The sequence below is a fragment of the Desmodus rotundus genome, chromosome 1, assembly GCF_022682495.2.
Source record: "Desmodus rotundus isolate HL8 chromosome 1, HLdesRot8A.1, whole genome shotgun sequence".
NCBI classification, from domain to species: Eukaryota; Metazoa; Chordata; class Mammalia; order Chiroptera; family Phyllostomidae; genus Desmodus; species Desmodus rotundus.
The window spans coordinates 125,171,410-125,190,848 of NC_071387.1; the positions used below are offsets into that span (position 1 = coordinate 125,171,410).

Here is a 19,439-nt window from a genome sequence, read left to right on the forward strand (position 1 = left end):
TGGCAGGATGTTAAATGCCCTTCTTCCTGGGCCAGTTTTATATGAAGCAATAATAAGATACATATCAGATACCAAAGTGAGAGTAACACAGACCTGCTACATATAGAATTTACAAAGGAAATTTCAAAGGAGCTGGTTCCATGTATTTTACACCCCTCAACTAGACCATGGGTATTAAAAAGGGTTAACACATGAAAAGGGGATAGGATTTTGCAAAGATAGTTCTTTGGAAAGGGCTATAGCTTTGTTTGGGTCTTTCATAGAAAATTGGGAAGAAGGAAGCAGCAAAGTGTCATATTGCCTTCACTGCAGATCTCATAAGGAGCTCCCATGGGTTAAACTGTGAATTTGAAATGTATTTCATGTAATTTGGGAGAGAAGAATTTTAAGTTAAATCAAGATCAGAGTATACAGTAATAACTTGGACTAGACATACTAATAATTTATCTGAGTTGGTTTGTTTTTTAAGTAAGAAAAGCCATGAAACTAGAAACTACAAGTTTTATTTTAGGATTAGCTGAAGATTCCATTAACTATATTTAATAATAGGTCTCTATAACTTAACTAAATAAAAGCAAAAATTTAAAACTCTAGCTACACATGTAGGTGAAGAGATCAATAAGTACAGTAGAGAAAGTGTAAGTAGGGTATGGGGAAGCAGAGTAGACGTGACACTGAGTACAGACCTGGAGGAAGTAAGGCAGAAAACCATGTATGCCTGTCTCTGGGAGAAGAATGTTCCAGGCTGAGGAAACATTAAGTGCTAAGAGTCCTTAGCTTGTGGCTGAAGTAAAGTGAACAAGGTGAAGAGTGATAGGGGAAATGATCAAAGTCAGGACTCAGTTTACAGGTTATTGTGAGGCTTTTTCTTCTAAGTGATTTGGGAGTCTGTTAGGATTTTCAGCAGAGAGAGTGTTGAGAACTGATTCCCTTTTTAAAAACTGTTTTAGCTGCTCTTTTGAGAAAAGACTGTAGGGGGAACAAGATCACAGTCATGGAGACCAGGCACTTTTAAAGCATTTAAGGACAGACATCCTTAGAACTAACCATATGCATAAAAATGCATGTGCAAGAGTACTCCTTGCATCATTTTTTTAAAGCAGAAAAATGAGAAAACAGTGAGTTATTAAATTATTTCAAATCATTGCATATATGTGTAATAGAATACCATAAGCCAGTAAAATAATGCAGATCTACACATATTAATATGAAAAATGTCTCTAACATTTTTAAATAAATAAATAAATGTTACAAAGCAAATTGTAAATATGACATTGGTTTCCATCTCCTCCCCTACACCTTCCCGTGGGAAGTAGATAGAGAGGGGGAATGGACAGAATCATCTGGAAGTCTGTGTATTAAAACATTAAGAGTGATTTTGCCTGGAAATCAGTGTCATCAGTGTCATGGTATCAGTGAAACTATATATGATTTCATTTTCTTAGCGATCTACATTAATATTTTCTATTATTTATTATATTTAAAGCCAGGAAAAAGGTTGTATTTGGAATGAACTGTGACAGAATTCATCTTTGGCCTGCTTTACAGATGATTTTAGGATGAATCTATCTAAGCATGAACTTAGGTGAGAAAAGAAAGCAAAGATAGTGAAAGGTGTCCTGAGATCATCATATATGGGTAGGCAGAAAAGCAAGTACTCACCAAGCATATAGATGAAGCTGGCAGGCTGAGTCCTTGATCGTCATTAACCCACACGTAATCTTTAATTAGTCAAATGCCACATTAAAACAATTCATTTAAAAATGTTGATTTGTCCGTGAGAGTGTATTTTGGAATACAGATTATCTATGGCTCTTGAAATTAGATTTCCAAATTCTGAGGGAATAAGAACTATGACTCTTGTCTTAAGTTTTAAAGACTGACAAGTTGTCCCTTGCATGATTTTTATGCATGGATATATTTATGTAAAAAATTATATTTAAAGTTTTATAATTTAAAATTTATATTTATGAGCTTAAAAGTGACTGTGAAATTTGTGTTATCAAAAAGTTTTATTATTTGAAGAAATTGCTGAATATAGTTTAGTGGAGTAATTTTGCATTTTCTCTATTTAATTTTCCTTGAATATTACTCATTTGTTTAATTTACAGAACTGCTTCCCAAATTCATTTAATGAAATTTTCACCGGATGGAGAATTTTTTGCCACTGCTGGGAAGGTAATTTATGAAAATACTATTGCTAAATTGTGTTTATGATTTATTTTGAAATTTCAAAAACATTAATAGGCATTATTTTATTTATTTAAGTTGAAAATATATTTTTCTTTAAAGTGTTAAATAGCAAAAATTGGCATAACATTGTGTTAAAGAGCAGTATGGTATAATTGAAACAGCATAGACTTAAAGGTAATCTGATATAATCTGCCCTTTACCAACTTTTTGACATTGGGTAAGTAGTTAATCTCTTTGAGCTTTGGTTTTCTCATGTATAAATTTAGGATAATAATATCTATTTCATGTTATTTATCATAGGATTAATTTAGATGGTGTATGTAAAGTGACTGGTGTAGTATTTTGCATATAGTATATTATCAATAAACTTGCTACTATTTATATTATCTTTGAGCTGACAGATATATTAAGCTTTATTTAAGGTAAAAGAATTTACAGACTTTCTAGAAAACATTTGTAATCATTTTCAACACAATGTATTGATTTCAACACAGTGTATTTCTTTGAAATTGTTTTATGTTTAATAATTGGTACACAGAACAATTAATGCACAACTAAAGTTATTCTCATTGCTGAAAGCCTTCTACAGATTAAGAATGTGAGATACTCTTTATTTCAATGTCTCTGGTTATATTTTGCTTGCTTGCTTGTTTGGTTGAGTAGATTCCACTTAAAGGTGAGATCATATGGTATTTGTCTTTCACTGCCTGCCTTATTTCACTTAGCATAAATAAAGAACTAACTGACAGTAACCAGCGGGGAGCGGGGAGGGGGGTTAATGGGGGAAAGAAGGGGAAGGGTCGTCAAGGAACACAGGGAGAAAGCTGAAGGCAGGTAGGATTGAGGGTGGGGCGAGGCAAAGTGGTGCGGGGGGGCGGTGGGGGAATGGAGACAGCTGTACTTGAACAATAAAAAATAAATAATTTTTAAAAAGACTGAGATACTCTAAATCCTCGTGAGGTTTTTTTTTTTTTTTTTTTTTTTTTTTTTTTTTTTTTTTTTTTTTTTTTAGGAGAGCCATGGATTTGTTGATTCTGATTAACTTTACAGGTGGGACTGCAATTACAGTTTAAGAGTAAAACCTGGCACATTTGAGTCTCCCTTGTTCTTCCCTTTCCAAATTAGGAGATGCAATTTTTATTTTACTTAGATTATTTTATATGGTAGTACTTGTTAAGTGCTTATTATCACCTGCAACATTTTCTTTGAACATTAATAGGATAATTCATGAAAACTGTCCTTTGTTTTCAGAAGTTTTTAAGTTTCAGTTTTTTTAAGTCTGCTAGTAGTAATGCTTTCTTATTTGATACTTGGCTAAATGGGAAAAGAACACTTCATCTTTCAGTCTTTCCTGAATGACTCCATTTTCCATACTATATGGTAACTAGAACTTAAACCAACCCTTGCAAAATACGCATATTCACACACTTTAATTCTCAAAGCACAATTAAGGAATGCTAATAGAAAAGTATCAGATTCAGAGATTTTCTCAGTTTCTCCATGCCAACCCCTTCTTTCATCCTTATGTTTCTGTGATTGGGGAGAAAAATCTTACATTTGCTATTTAACTTAATCTTTAATTCTCATGTGGATGTTTTTCTGCTTTTTCCCCCATTTTAGGATGACTGTCTTTTAAAGGTGTGGTATAATGTGGAAAACTGGCGGACAGCTGTTACCTCTCCAGATAAAAGTTCAGAAAAACAATCCCAAGGAGAAATTGACTTTTCTTTTGTATATCTGGCCCATCCTCGAGCTGTAAATGGATTTTCCTGGCGTAAAACAAGCAAATATATGCCTCGGTCAGTGGATTAGTAATTTTTCCCATGTATTAAGAGAGTGTCATGTTTGTGATTTTGACTACTTTTCTTGCATTGGACTTTTGCCTGTGAAGATTCAAGTAATATTAGATGGTCCTTGGCTTGCGAATCTCTAGCAATGGGTCAATTGTGATTGACACTTAAGAGGAGAGCCATATGAAAGGATATTTACTTCCATGTTTGATATTTTTAAGTGGCAGAGTTGTGCATCTTTTTCTTTTCTATATTATGTATCCAATTCTTTTATGCCTTAATCATTCTCCATATTGTTGCTTGTGTGGACTTTTTCACATTTCACTCCCTCATCTTGTACCTTCTATGTACACTTCTATGTACCTTCTATCACCTCTGGTTAAAAAAACCAAAAAAACCCTAGCTTTACTGAGAGGACATACCATGAGGCCTCAAACATTTCTTTAATTACACCCAACATCTTTGAGGAAAAGGGAGAGGGTTGTATATTATGATGCCCTGAACTAGATAATCAGTTTAGCCTATACATACATGCACAAATCCACCTATATGTTAGCACATCCTTTCTTTCCTGTAGTACTTTTAAGATTTGATATCCCATTGAATTTTTGCCTATATTAGTAAGTTATAGAGACCTGTTACTTAAGTATAGGTAGAAATCCCTTTTTGTTCCACATGGCCATTTTCAATTTGGCCACACCATGGAGCAGTGAAGTTTTCCCCTTTTGTCACCTGAGATGTCCTAAGCTGATCTTTGGTAGGGTATCTGGATCATTTGTTGACTTTTTAGTTTTGTTTTAGTGAGCCAATAGGGTATACCTAGATTTTTTTTTAAACTATATTAAGACTGTCTTTTTAGAGCATTTTAAGGTTCACAGCCAAACTGAAGGGAAGGTATAGAGATTTCCCATATACCCTTTGCTCCCACACATGCATAGCCTCCCTTGATGTCAACATCCTCCACATTAGTTAGAATTTATGAACCTATATCAACACAGTAGCACCACCTAAAGTCCATAGTGTACATTACAGTTGATTCTTGGTGGTGTGCACTGTATGGGTTTGGACAAACATATAATAGCATGTATCCATTATTCTTATACCTAGATTTTTAAGTTATTTTTAGTGTAGTATTCTTCCTACCCCAGACCTCCAATATAAGAAAGCACAGGAGCAGGACACTCGAGGAGCAGTAATAGTTCTGTTATAGGAGGATGTTATCAGTCTTTGGACTAAGGAAATTGCTGTAGACAACCTGTATTTTTAGCACAAGCACCCTCAGCCTAGCTTCACTTTGAGAACTATTGCTCTAGTACCCCTGAGAGCATTGCCTACTTATATAAAAATATGTTTAGAATAGAATGAGCTGTGGCATATGTTAACTGTTCTCTTAAAAGTTGTAAAAGGCCCCCATAAAAATAGCTGCCATCGCAAACTGTGAACCTTTTAGAAGTATCTGAAGATTACATCATTTCAGAGGCTGATTTCTTCTGGTACATCCAAGTGTTTTCATTTACTGATAGATTACTAGCGTGTTTTTAAAAAAGAGGCTTATGAAGTATTGTATCTTTTAAGAGAGGATATACACATCATCTGCTCCTGACCATGTTCACTCAGTGTTGGCAAAAATGGTCACAGGCAGATGTCTTAAACTGGACCATTACGAATGTCTGATAACAGCAGTGAGGCATACCAGTTTGTATTTGTGTTTGTTTATACTGCCTGTGTTCATTTGATCTCTTACCAACTAAATTTTGCAGCATAGGAAAATAGAACTAGAGTTTCAGTTAGTTGTGACATCTTTTAGAGGTCTCCAGAACTTTATTTTTGGATCCATGTTATTTAAGAACCAGCTAATCTCCCTGAGCGTTCTCAGTTTTCACTTTTGTTTTACTAAATGCATACTTCCTGCAGGTGTTTAGTGGGAAAGCTGAACCTTTCTCATGAAAATGAGAGAGATCCCATCAAAGAGCATTACTCTTTTTGATACGGCATCTTCATGGGGTAATAAAAGTGGTTTGTTTTTCCCATAAAAGTAAGATCCTCAACCAAAATGGCAATGCGTTATGCAATGGACTGCTTGCTTAAGAGAGAATAATGGAGAAGTATTTGTAATAAGCATATACTTCTTTACTAATTAAAAATTGATGAATGTAGGACAGGTTGGGAGATTTGGTTATATTCTCCAGAAACCACCAAAAGTTGGTTTTAGATAACTAGTTTCAAACTGTCTTTAGTCTGTTGTTATTACATCAAAATAGGATGGGTGTTACAGACACCCATCACATTGTTGTTCTGAGGTTGTACTTTTATTATTTTTTTTTTATTTTTCTTTTTTGGCTATACCTGAGTATGCTATGCCATTGAAGAAAGATTAAGACACTCCAATAAAGTGAGGAAGAAAGATATTGCCAGAGAAGTGACTGAAACATATCAGAGTACTTCTTACATATTCTGCTTATATATTACCTGCCAGCTGTTTACATTGACTGTCCTTAAGGCCTAGTATCCTGAAGAAAGTTACCAGGGACCACCCACATTTCAGGGTCAAAGCCTTCTCCATGCTTCTGCATTGTGTACCTTTCTTGCTTATTTCATTGCCCTTGCCTAACTTCTTATGCCTCTTCTGATTGCTTGTTGTCTATTCATCCCTTTAGTCTCCTACGTTCTGTTCTTCCTTGGTAAGCCTTTCCATTCTGCTAGTTACTAATTAGAACTATTAAACTTGAACTTTCTGTATTTCCTTTTGGTGTACGGGTATTTTCTTGTGTTTCTATTTACTTATATTTAATCTTGTTACCACTGCCTGTGTGTGTGTGTGAATGTTCTAGAGAGAAACAGACAGGGAAGGGGGATAGGAGAAGGGCATAGAGGACTAGAGAAAAAAAGGGAGAAAACCTGAAGGAGGAGAGAGAGGCATGAGGATGGGGAAAGGAGAAACAGAATATGGAAAGGAAAGGAGGCACTTTAGGAAGGGGTGAGAGGTGAAGGTACAGAAGAAGAGAGGTGGTAAGGGAGGGTAGCCTGGACAGGAGAAAAAGCTGAGAATTGAGAGAGAGAGAGAAGTCTAGGGAATGGGTAGCAAGGGGATTAAGGGAAATAGACAGAGAAGGAAGGGAAGGAAGAAGGAAGGAGGGAGAGAGATGAGACAATAGAAGAGGAAAGCTGAAGGGAAGAGGAACCAAGACAAAACAGCCATTCTCTCTTTTCTTCCGCTTTGTTTGTATCCTTTTTTAATCGGTAGCTATGTTTAACAAAGTGACTGCTACAGAATATTTTGATTTCTTTTTTAAAAATTTTAACTTACTGAGGTACTGATAGAAGCCTTCTGCTGATCATTCATTTTTAATCAGATTTGTTTGAATAAGTGTCTACTACAGGATATTGTGACTTTTTTTTCCTTTTTTCTAAATTTGCTGAGTGTCCCAATAAGAGGTAGTCTTTGTTGATAGAGTTTCAGCCTTTGAACTCTTGATGCTTATGGAGCTTACTAATATATGTGCAATTGATTTTGCTTTTATTTTGTGGGATTGCAATACAGTAAATTCACTGAAAATTAAGAATGACTAAGGAAGGAGGTGGCTGTACTTATTTTATGATGAATTTTCTGTTCTTGCATTTCACTGCTTTTGGCATATGTGTTAGGCAAGGAGAGGATAAAAGTACTAGTTAATGTAGTCTGGTAGTGACCTGTGTGCGTGTGCCTGTACAGGAAGTAAAAATTAAGCATTATGAAATAATTCAAATAACCATCCACTGAATAAGTCAGATCTTTTTAATAGATGTGATTTTCTTTTGCTTATTAACTGAGAGATTATATCATGATTTTAGTCTTTATTGTTTAGTGGTAAGAAGAATCTTAGATTATTGAAACAAGAACTACTGAATTCTAGGCAGAAAAGAGATAGGTTAGCGAGCATTTGATGCAATGAAATCAAATACCCACTCAATTGTAATGGTTCTTACTAAATACATTGCATAAATGTATGTTGATATTTTCTTCATTGGTACCTTAGTTGTGTACATTATAGAAACACTGTATAGTGTGATGCTGTGTGAAGTTTATATTTTTGCCTCTAAAATCTTTTTATTTCTTAGGGCTTCTGTATGTAATGTGCTGTTGACTTACTGCAAAGATAATGTGTGTCGTCTTTGGGTAGAGACATTTTTACCAAATGATTGTTTACTGTATGGAGGTGACAGCAACCATTGGACCGAACCAATTAATTTAACAAATAATTTCGAGAGAAATGCTTCCAGTAAAGAACGAGTTCAAAACACTTTAGATGTGAGTGATTTTATTAGATGTTATTTCCTACAAGTTTTAAAGCCTGTTGTATGTTTCCTTTTTTGTAACACTGATCCTAATTAATATTCAAAATCACATGGGTAGTTACAAAAATATATATGTCTTAGGAAGTCCCAGAAAAATTTTAGTTTTATTTGGTTTAAAAAGTGTTCTTAAGGATTTTGTCTAGAGCAAAAAAGTACTTATAGTTATAAAGTTAATTTTAGCTCAACTAATGATAACAAAAGTATGCTTACCCTTGTCTTAGCTAAAATAAAATAAATTAAAATCTGAGAAAGCAAAGGTTTGACTGTAAAAATTATTTACTTTTTTTAGAGTTTGGGATGTTTTGTCCTGTCTTAATTATATGAATGATTAGTTTGTTAGATTCTGTTCTGTGGTTGTTATCTTTAGAGCCCCTTTGAACTTGGAGTATTTATTTTACTAAGTAGTGTAGAAAGTAAATTCAGTTTTTGATGTTTGTATTAATTGAACATAAACTAGTAATGCAAATTCTTTTTATTTTCTTATTATCAAAAACAGGAAGTAATCTAAATTGATTTATCTATGAGTGCTTTGCATGATTAAGAATACCTATTTTTCAAGTTAGTACGGTATTGTAATGGTTCAGAATATTATTAAATATATAATGCATGGAGACTCAACAACTAGAATCTGATGATTCTTGTCTACTTTAATACCATGTGTTCTGTATAAACTTTTATCATCTGAAAGATGAGATAACAATATTTGCAATGTCTGCCTTATGGGTCAAATGAGGTGATCTATGAAATGCTTTGTAAATTAGAAAATACCACCCTAATTTATTATGGCAAATCTATCCAATGCTTTGTGGTCATAGGAAGTAAGCTTTGGATACAAAGAAAATAGCATACGTACATAGACACATCATCGTCCACAAATACATTATTACAAACTTTGCCTTTATGTTCAGGAAATTAATTGCCAGAAAATAAATCAAATACAAATTGCAATGTATTGGGTGATAGTTAAGAGTCAGGCAGTTTAAGTTCTAAGCTTCTTCAAGTTTCAAATTTGCTATAAAAACCTGCTGAAAATTATTTGTACATATAAACTCATCTGAAATAGAATATCTGTAATGTCTAACAATCATTATTTAACCTATACATATATCTTTATGACAATATAGGCATTAGTTTTACTTTGTTGATTCTTTCTCACAGGTAAATCTGAGACATTTCCGTAGAGGCCGAAGGAGGTCTCTTGCACTCGCAGCACATACCGGATACCTGCCTCATCAGCAGGATCCTCATCACGTCCACAGGAACACTCCACTGCATGCCAATGCACTCTGCCACTTTCATATTGCAGCCAGCATCAACCCAGCCACAGGTAATAAAGCACTGTTCAAAGCATGTTTTTGAATTGAGTAGATTGATTTTATAACAAATAAGTTATACTTTTAGTTATAAATAGGTAAAATATTGGAGATGACTTTCTTAGTTAATTTTTCATGATAGCCAATTCACTGATTACACAAAGTGAGGTTTATTTGTTTGCTCTTTAAGGCTATGATTTGATTTATGATTTAAGATCTTGATAAGCCATTTAGATTCTTTATTAGTTTGTTCTAAAGTGGAGATTTGAGCTAATACTTAACACAGCTTAACATCACAGAGTAGTGCTTCATCATTATTGTAGAGTTGTTAAAATAAAACCAGTGTATTTAGTACTTGACCTTTGGAGCCATTTCAGAAGAAGAGCAGAAATATTTGGAATTTATAACTGCGAGAATTAAGAAACCTATTTCTCTAGTCAAATATGTCTGTTAGATTGACAGTTCTAGAATATTTCGATGGAAGAATTTAAGTGTTCATCATTTTAGTAAATAGTGACTGCTGGGGGAAGGGGATATAAGGGGACTAACTGGTAATGGAAAAGACTATAATAAAGATGAATAAAAAAGAATAGGAAAAAAAACCCAACTGATCACAGCTGGGGCATTTAAAGTAAAACCTTAGACTATTACTGGGAAAAAAATGAAAAACAGCATTTGCATATGAGTAATGCCATCTGTACAGAAAGTGAAAAGTAAAAGCCATTTTTCACCTGTATCCTACCCTAGTCCTTCTCCCCAGAAGATAAGCACTATTGATGAGTTTTTATGTATTTGGGGGTATTCTTAAATATAAATTTAGCATCACCTATTTTCATATAGCACACTGGATTTTGCTGTATTGCATTCTTCAAAGAAATGTAGGGATAAATATGGTCCATTAGTTACTTGAATAAAAGTGAGAAGTGCTCTGGTAAGTTAAAGAGTAGAGATACTTCTGGTATGAAGGAATGAAGAGTATTTGATGGTTCTGTCAGCTTTTATTTGGTAAACAACAGTCCCCAGCTCTAAAAGAATCCATGAGCCAAGAAAATATGAAGGGGAGAATATTGATTATTTTTATTAAAAAATTATATAGGCTTAGAAAATACCATTACCTTTAATAAAATATGTACATTGACAGAGGTATTAATACCCAGATGCAATTCTAAGGTCAGTAGAAGAACTTTCAGTCTCTACTGAGTAAAAGACAATATTCTGAGAATATAGAAATCTTGAATTCTCACTTTAATGGAAAAGGCTAAGGGATTACAAAAAAGGAAACCCTTAGTTTCAGTGTAGCATCTCCTTGACCACCTTCCTAAAAATCTTTCTTAGGTCGTAGGTCCCTAAAGAAAATCCCTATGTGTAGAACAAATCAAAGCAAAATAATATTATTAGCAGTTAGAATAGATCCTATGGAAAATTCCTTTCCCGAAATTAGATCTATTGGAATGACCCTTCTGTATGCTCTATTTCTTATTTGAGGACCAGCTCTCAGATTTGGCTTCACTTATTTGACCCATTTATAGAAATAGAATCAGAAGAAGAGCTCTAAGATATTCTCCTGGTTCTAGTTCTTATACCCTTTCTATGAAGATTTCTCATTAAAAAAAATGACTTTAATCAAATTCTTTAAGTAAGGTCAGGAGACAGAAGAAATGTGAGATCTTTTCTTCTTTTTTTTCCTTAGAATGCTTCTGCTAAAAGTCAGAATTAGCTCCTCTTTCTTGTGTACTTGCTTAACAACTAGGCCTGTGATCCACTAGAGGCTCTGTTGATCTCTTTTGGGTTGTTTGTAAATCAAAAATGAGAAAATCCTATCCAATAGGACTCTTGGGAGCACTGTTTTAATCCCTGGCATTAGTATGTATCACCTAGGAACAGTGGAATTGGCAGTTCAGTCCCACAAGACTTTTATTGAGTTTTTAGTATGTGTCAGTATGGGAACCAAATATAGTGGTAGGAACTGCAGATACAGGGGTGATCAAGACAGGCATGATCCTTGCTCTCACGAAGCATAGAATCAGTTTACATTCCTTCAATCCATTTCAGCCTTTACTGTTCAGCAGATAACAGCATGAGCTAAATTTAGATGTGATTTAATATGATACACACATTTTTCTTGACCTTTATTAGTTAGGGATTGTTGTTTGTCATAACTTACTTCGAATTCACATTTCAATATGCTTAATTTAGCAATTATATCAAAAGTAATACCAATGAACTTTTTTTAAAGCTGAGTTGGTTTGTCTTGAATGCCCTTCTTAAATATAAGAAGGGAACCTCAATTTTACTTTCCAGCTTTAATCTTGATGCTAATAAGCAGTGTCTATCTTAGAATTAGATGGGTAGGTCATTAAAAAAATTAGTATGCCAGTCTATTAAGTAAGAAAGAAAGTTGTTGCTATTTGGATAAATCACTAATTCTTTGACATCATATTGGTGACATTTGCATAGTAGGCCAGATTAAAATAGGTTTCTTATCAAAGTATGTGTATAAATTAAGAAGACTTTCCTATTAAGATGTCTACAAATTAGACATTTCTTATGAGAACATTTTTTAGAATTAAAGAAAATGTATATAAAATAAATTAGGCTATATGACCTAGAATATATCATTTTAATTCCTTTATAGGTATATTAAATTTACTGTTTATGTCTGCTATCATTAATAATAATTGTTGGCAAACATTATGTGGGGAGTCTTATTTATAGGTTAAATAAAATATATTACAGAGGTTTAAAGATAAGTGTAACAGTGTAATAAAAATATGAGACCTGGATGTTTTATATGCTAGAATGATAGAAATTTTAACTGTTTTTTTTTTGTTGTTGTTGTTCTTTATAGACATTCCACTTCTTCCTTCTATTACATCTCTAAGTCTAAGCGAAAATGAAGAGAAGAGTGGACCTTTTGTGGTACACTGGCTAAACAATAAAGAATTACATTTTACTTTGTCCATGGAAGTCTTTTTACAGCAACTTAGGAAAAGTTTGGAACAACCATCTTCTGAGGCCAGTGTAGAAGACTCTAATCAGGCAGATGTAAAATCTGATGAAGGTAAAGCTTTAAGAAGTGTACAAAATGTAAAATTTGTTGAAAATAGCAAAGAATTTTATATTAGGGTAACACTAGTTACTATCAGAAATAAACTTCAAAATTACAGTGGCATAATACCAATGTGAACTAGCTCATTGAATAATTTATTGTAGATGTTCCTATTCCAGGTAGCTTTCTACCATGTGGTGATTTGGGGACTCAGGATTCTCCATACTTGGGCTTCTTTGGTCAGTCCCTAGGGCATTGCCACTTAAAGGACTATCTGTGAACTAGCAGCATTGATAATACCTGGGAGCTTGTTTAGAAATGCACAATTCAGGTTCTACCCAAAGCTCCTAAACAAGAATCCATAGTTTAATGAAACCCCCAGGTGATTTGTATATATATTAAAGTTAGAGAAGCATTATAGTAGGGCCTTAAACTCTTCTGCATTAGCCTTAGTCAGGTTGGGAGAGAGAGGAGAAGGTATAGCTATTTCTTAACTTTGACTTAGAGTTGGCACACATCACTTTCTTCTTTCATTATAAAGCACTAGTCACAGGGTCCTTGTAGTCCTTGACTGGATAGCTGGCCATTCTGTGTTAAGGACTAAAAAGCACAAATTTGTGATGGCCAGCTAGCCATCTCTGCTACCGTTTGTGGTTCATAAATGTTTTTATTTTTAAAAAGTTTTGTTTTAATTATAAGATTATAAGATTGGACATGCTCATTAGGAAGAAGAATCAAATGATATAGATAGGTATAAAGTTTCCATATGTTTAAGTAAGTTTCCTCCTACATTTATGTTTCTCTGTCTTCCTATAACATATTTATACAGGCAGTTTTTTTTTTTTTTACTTGGGAGTTCAATTTTAAACAAAAATTGTGTTTCTAACTTGCTTTTTAAGTTCAGTATGGGAACCTTTCAATATCATTTTTTTTAAGTTTATGAGTAATCCATCTCAAGAGAAAACTTCAGGATTTCCTTTATTGTTGGACATTTAAATAGATTTAAATTGTTTTTCACTATACTGATAATGGTACAGTGACATATCTTTTCATCTTTATTTGAATTTTTCTATCACATAGATTCCTAGATGGGGAATTGCCAGAGTATAAACTTTTAAAATTGTATTAACTTATGCCAATTTTTTTGATTTAACTTTTTAAATGTTATTTTGTAGTACTTTCAAGTGTATCGCATAGTAACTTATGCCAAATTGACTTCCAGGAATGTTTTACCGGTTTATTTTTTTTCAAAGCCTTGCCACCACTGGATATTTTCATTCTATTACCCTTGCCAATAAATATGGGGAGAATGGCATCTTGTTTTACTTGGCATTTTCTTGAAGCATATTGAATAGAATTATTTTAACCCTTCTGTGGTTTGCCTTTTTGTGCCCTTTGCCTGACTTTCTATTGAATTATTTTTCTTTTTCTCAATGATTTGTATGTCTTGACCAATTTTTAAAATCTGGTCAACAGTCTAACATTTTTTGAGAGTCTCTTTTAAGAAAGTCTCTCTATTCCTAAATAGGAATGGGGCCAGGGTTTTTGAAATTAAGGTTAGAATATACATATTTACCTGTATTAAGTTGATATGCCAGTTTATTTCATTTTTATTTACTTATTTATTTTTTTTTAATATCATCTGAGGATATGTTCACTGATTTTAGAAAGAGAGGAAGGGAAAGAGAGAAAAACATTGATTGTTTGCCTCCCATAACCCGCTCTGACCAGAGATAAAACCCATAACCTAGATGTGTGCCTTGACTAGGATTTGAACTCACAACCTTTAGGTACGTGGGATGATGCTCCAACCAACTGAGCCACCTTGCCAGAGTGGTACCAGTTTATTTCTGGTCACCTATGTGTTGGAGAAAACCTGGAAATTGGGCTGTTATAAATGTATTCCTTTAAATGGTTTCTTTAAAATGTCATATCAGTAATAAGTACATAACACCTAGAGAATAGCTAGTATAGCAGACTCAGGTTTTGATAAATCTGATATTATGAAAAAAGTTACATTTCAATAATATATTTTAAAAATAGCCCCAGTTTCAACTCCCTCTTTTTACCATGAGCAAAAACTAAGAGTCAGAGAAGTAGTGTGTCTCACTTTTGAGTAGTTAATTGTGGTACTGGGTTTAGAAACCAGTTTACCTATTTTCCAGTCCAAAAATAGCCCTTCTACCTGTAATCCACTGACTCAGTCCTATAGGCCTTCTGATTACTGTGTTAACTCCAGTTGCCTTATATTCCTGGAGCAAAATTATTTTTAAAGGAGGGCCCATTTTTTGTTTATGAAAACTATTATGTTTTTCATCTTGAATGCATCTTTAAAGATATTTCTTAATTCATGGTAATAGCTTGATTATATTCACTTGGTTCATGAACACTTTTGCTTATAGAAATGGATGATGGTGTTGAAGATCTGAAAATAAATCATGAAAAGAAGAAATTGGGTGATGATAAAATGGTACCAAACTCAAATTTTGTACCATTACCATCAGCTGCCATTGATCATCAGATTGAAGTACTTCTTTCTGAATGGAGTAAAAATGCAGACATGTTATTCAGTATTCATCCCATGGATGGCTCTTTGCTGGTTTGGCATGTGGATTGGCTGGATGAATACCAGCCTGGTATGTTTCGACAAGTACAGGTACTTTGATCCTCTGGAGAGCTACTTCTTGTTAAATGTGGGTGCAGTTTTGTAATACATCTTTGTATAAGTTCATGCATTCTAATGCTAACTTTCTTAATTCTAGGTGTCCTTTGTTTCCAGAATTCCTGTAGCTTTCCCCACAGGTGATGCGAACTCTCTCTGTAAAAGCATAGTGATGTATGCCTGTACCAAGAATGTTGACTTGGCTATTCAGCAAGGGAAACAAAAGCCTTCTAGCCTTACACGTTCCACATCAATGCTTATCTCTGCTGGTCACAGTAAATCAACTAATAGCTTAAAATTAAGTATTTTTACCCCTAATGTTATGATGATTTCAAAGCACGCTGATGGCTCTCTGAATCAGTGGCTAGTTAGTTTTGCCGAGGAATCTGCTTTTTCTACAGTTCTCAGTATTTCGCACAAATCCAGATATTGTGGTCATCGCTTTCATCTTAATGATTTAGCTTGCCATTCAGTATTACCATTATTGTTGACGACATCACACCATAATGCATTAAGGACACCAGAGGTTGATAGCCAAAAACAACCTTATGATGCTTTAAATACTGAAGATTTGGCACGGCAGAATAAGAATACTGTTGACGTGGCATTTCAGGATCCCAAATCAGTTTATAGTGAACTAATTCTTTGGAGGGTTGATCCAGTTGGGCCATTGTCTTTTTCTGGAGGTGTTTCTGAGCTTGCCCGGATTAATTCTCTTCATGTTTCCGCATTTTCCAATGTGGCATGGCTGCCTACTCTTATACCCAGTTACTGTCTAGGTAAGCATTCTGATTTTTATTTAATAATTTTAGGTTTTTCTGGCATTTTTGCTTAAGGATTTAAATGTTCATAAATACTTCATAGGTGCATACTGCAACTCTCCTAGTGCATGCTTTGTAGCAAGTGATGGACAATATCTGAGATTATATGAAGCAGTTATTGATGCCAAGAAACTTCTAAGTGAGCTTTCCAATCCTGAAATTTCTGTAAGTAAATGGCTTTAACATAAGCATATTATATGATTTTTAGGTCCTTAGTTTATACTTATTGAGCATATCTTAAAATTGTGACATAATTTATAATGTATGTTGTTTAGTTATTTTATTTTTTTTCATAACTGCATTGTACCATTACAGTGATTCTAAGTTCCTTTAAAAAGAAACCTTTTTTTTTTTTATTCAGAAGTAAAGTCTTGTGTCTTACAATATGTGTTTCTGTAATAACTTTTGCTCAGAGATAAATGAGGACTAATGGCAGTATAATGTGGAATATATGTTGGTTCTTTTGAAGTTTTTTTTTTTTTTTTAAATAAAAGGAGCTAGAATAACAAGAGTGGAGTTTTAATCTTAACCAAGAAAGAAGAAAGCTCTCAGCTTTGTTGTATTACAAGCAGGAGTCCTTTCAACACTATTGCAAAACTTTTGTCCTGTGACAGACAGTACTTCTTCCTGTGCCCAGCTAATGGCAATCCACCATCTGTATTGTTTCAACAGCTCCTGCAAGCCAGTATTTTCACATTTTTGGTTTTGGTATTTTAAAATATTCCCTGTGTTAACCTTCAGCTATACTGAGCTTCCTGTTTAGGAGATTCAAGGTGTCTCCTCAGCTACCAGTTAATGTTTTTGTTAATGCCCTGCTTACAAAATTGCATGGGTGTCAGTGGTATGCTCTAATCCTGTTTTGTTACTAAGTTTTAAAAAATTTTTAATGCATGGTTTTACAGAATAGTTTTTTTCAAGCCACATATATAGCATTTTAGTAGAAATAATATATTTACTGTGGGCCTTCTATTTTTTGGAATTGTTTTAAGTGCTGGTAATTTTGATATGACCAAAACAGACAAAAATCAGAGCTTATATTCTACTGAAGGGATATAGAGAGAAAAGGTAAAAATATATTAATAAATATGATGGAGATCAACAGTATCGCTAAAGTAGTAGGAAGTGCCAAGTAAGGTGCTGGTCAGGGAAAGCCTCACGAAAAAGGTACCACTTGAGTAAAGACCTGAAGGAGATGATGGAGCTAGCAGTGTGAATGTTTAGAGGAAAAGTATTATGGGAGAAGAGGCAGGGCAAAAATCCTGAGCCCAGAACATGTTTGGTATGTAAAGGAGCAGCAAGGAGACCATTGTGGCTGGAGCAGAATAAGTAAGGTGGCAGGAGAGTAGTCCAGGATGAGTTAGAAAGTTAGCCTGGCCATACCAAATAAGGCCTCATTGGTAATTGTGTTGACTTTGGCTTTTACTCTGAATGATATAGAACCCATTGAAGAAAATCAGAGTGATATTATGATGTCATTTAGGATTTAAAGGGATCACTCTGATTTCTATATAGATTAGACAAGGGAGGAGAAGTGAAATCAGACACATTCAGGAAGCTATTACAGTAATCCCAGAGAGAGTCAAAGGGGCTTAGAATGGTGACAATAGTAGTGATAAAGAAAATAAGAATTCATCCAATCTGGATGTGTTTTGGAATAGTTAGCATTGAACAGGATATGGGGTTTGTGTGAGAAAGAGACGACGACTCCCAAGATTTGTGGCCGAGCCCTAGGAAAAATAGAATTGCCTCAATGTGAAATGAGAAGAATGTATAAGAAGCAAATTTTGTGCAGCAGGTTGTATTCAAGAACTTGGCTTGGGACATGTTAATTCTGAGATACCTATTTGACATTTAAGAGATCCAGTAGGCTACTCTCTGGAATTTAGGCAGAGGCTAGTCTAAAGATAAAAGTAGTTGTCAGAATTTAAATTTGAATTTGTGGAGCTAGATGATATCACTGAGGGAGAGAATATAGTTGGAAATTGGAGTGATAGAAGGATTGAACCCATTGTTAAAAGTGTTAAACATTCACACTGCTAGCTCCGTCATCTCCTTCAGGTCTTTACTCAAGTGGTACCTTTTTCATGAGGCTTTCCCTGACCAGCACCTTACTTGGCACTCCCTACTACTTCAGCAATACTGTTGATCTCCATCATATTTATTAATATATTTTTACCTTTTCCCTCTATATCCCTTCAGTAGAATATAAGCTCTGATTTTTGTCTGTTTTGGTCATATTGAAAACCCAATGGAATGGGCATTCCATTGTTAAAAGTGGGATGAGTTTGGTGTACAATGGAAGGCAAGTGGAGAAAATTATTTCAAGGGAGAGGGGTTGATCACCAGAATCAAGTGTTGCTGATAGACCAAGTATGATGATGAAGATTTTTAAAAAAAATTTTATTGTTACTCAGTTACAGTTGTCTGCATTTCCTCCCCATCTCAGATTGAATTTAACAATATGATCTTGACTACAGCAGTCAGGACATAAGTGGCTCAAGAAATCAGCATACATACATAAACAGGATGTTAACTTGTATCTTTAGCTCCGTCCTTCTCACCTGAAAATTAATGTTGAAAAAGTATTGATTCTTAGGACAGTCCTATGACATTGAAGTCAGTCTCTCACATTCATGGATGTAAAACACTTTTTTCCCCTTAAAGTTACCAAGAATTCCTTTTGTTTTTCTGTTTACCAACTGAACTGTAATTTTTACTCATTCCTATGTAATTCCTTATTAAGGTAAAGTCCTAGAATGTTTATATGAAAGAGACTTGAGAACTTATTTAGCCACAATCAAACATACTTATTATTGATTTACTATGCCTGGAATTTCACATTGTTGTTATTATTTTATTTAATTGTTTAATAAAGGAGATATCCATTTTTTTAAAAACAGAAATATGTTGGTGAAGTGTTTAACATCGTAAGTCAACAGTCAACAGCCAGGCCAGGATGTATTATCGCATTAGATCCCATTACAAAACTTGTAAGTATTATTTTTCTGTCCACTTAGTATTAGATAAATAACATATATGTAAACTTACGTTGCTTTTTATTTACATTCAGCAAGGCCGAAAAACCCAGCTGCTTCATGTTTTTCAAGAAGACTTCATTTTAAATAACCTTAAGAAGAAAAGTATAGCAAAAGACAGAATATTATCTGATGAAGGTAAAGATGAATTTTGTATGTAATGAGAAGTAATCTCTATGGTGTGTTAGGCAGTTAATAAAAATCAATTGATATAATGTTTCATATCATCTATTTGAACTTA

At 34.0% G+C, this 19,439-nt stretch overlaps 1 protein-coding gene across 3 annotated transcripts in view; it reads left to right on the forward strand.

Annotated features, from left to right (window-relative positions):
* Window positions 1–19,439, forward strand: part of DMXL1 (Dmx like 1) — a 148,984-nt gene that overhangs the window by 33,851 nt on the left and 95,694 nt on the right. For all 3 annotated transcript variants that reach the window (XM_053910559.1, XM_053910552.1, XM_053910558.1), the window contains exons 6-15: window positions 2,112–2,178; window positions 3,814–3,992; window positions 8,082–8,271; window positions 9,477–9,645; window positions 12,480–12,692; window positions 15,083–15,336; window positions 15,443–16,121; window positions 16,207–16,328; window positions 19,064–19,153; window positions 19,234–19,336. In XM_053910559.1, coding sequence (XP_053766534.1) covers window positions 2,112–2,178; window positions 3,814–3,992; window positions 8,082–8,271; window positions 9,477–9,645; window positions 12,480–12,692; window positions 15,083–15,336; window positions 15,443–16,121; window positions 16,207–16,328; window positions 19,064–19,153; window positions 19,234–19,336 — 2,066 coding nt within the window. The remainder of the gene's footprint in view (window positions 1–2,111; window positions 2,179–3,813; window positions 3,993–8,081; window positions 8,272–9,476; window positions 9,646–12,479; window positions 12,693–15,082; window positions 15,337–15,442; window positions 16,122–16,206; window positions 16,329–19,063; window positions 19,154–19,233; window positions 19,337–19,439) is intronic.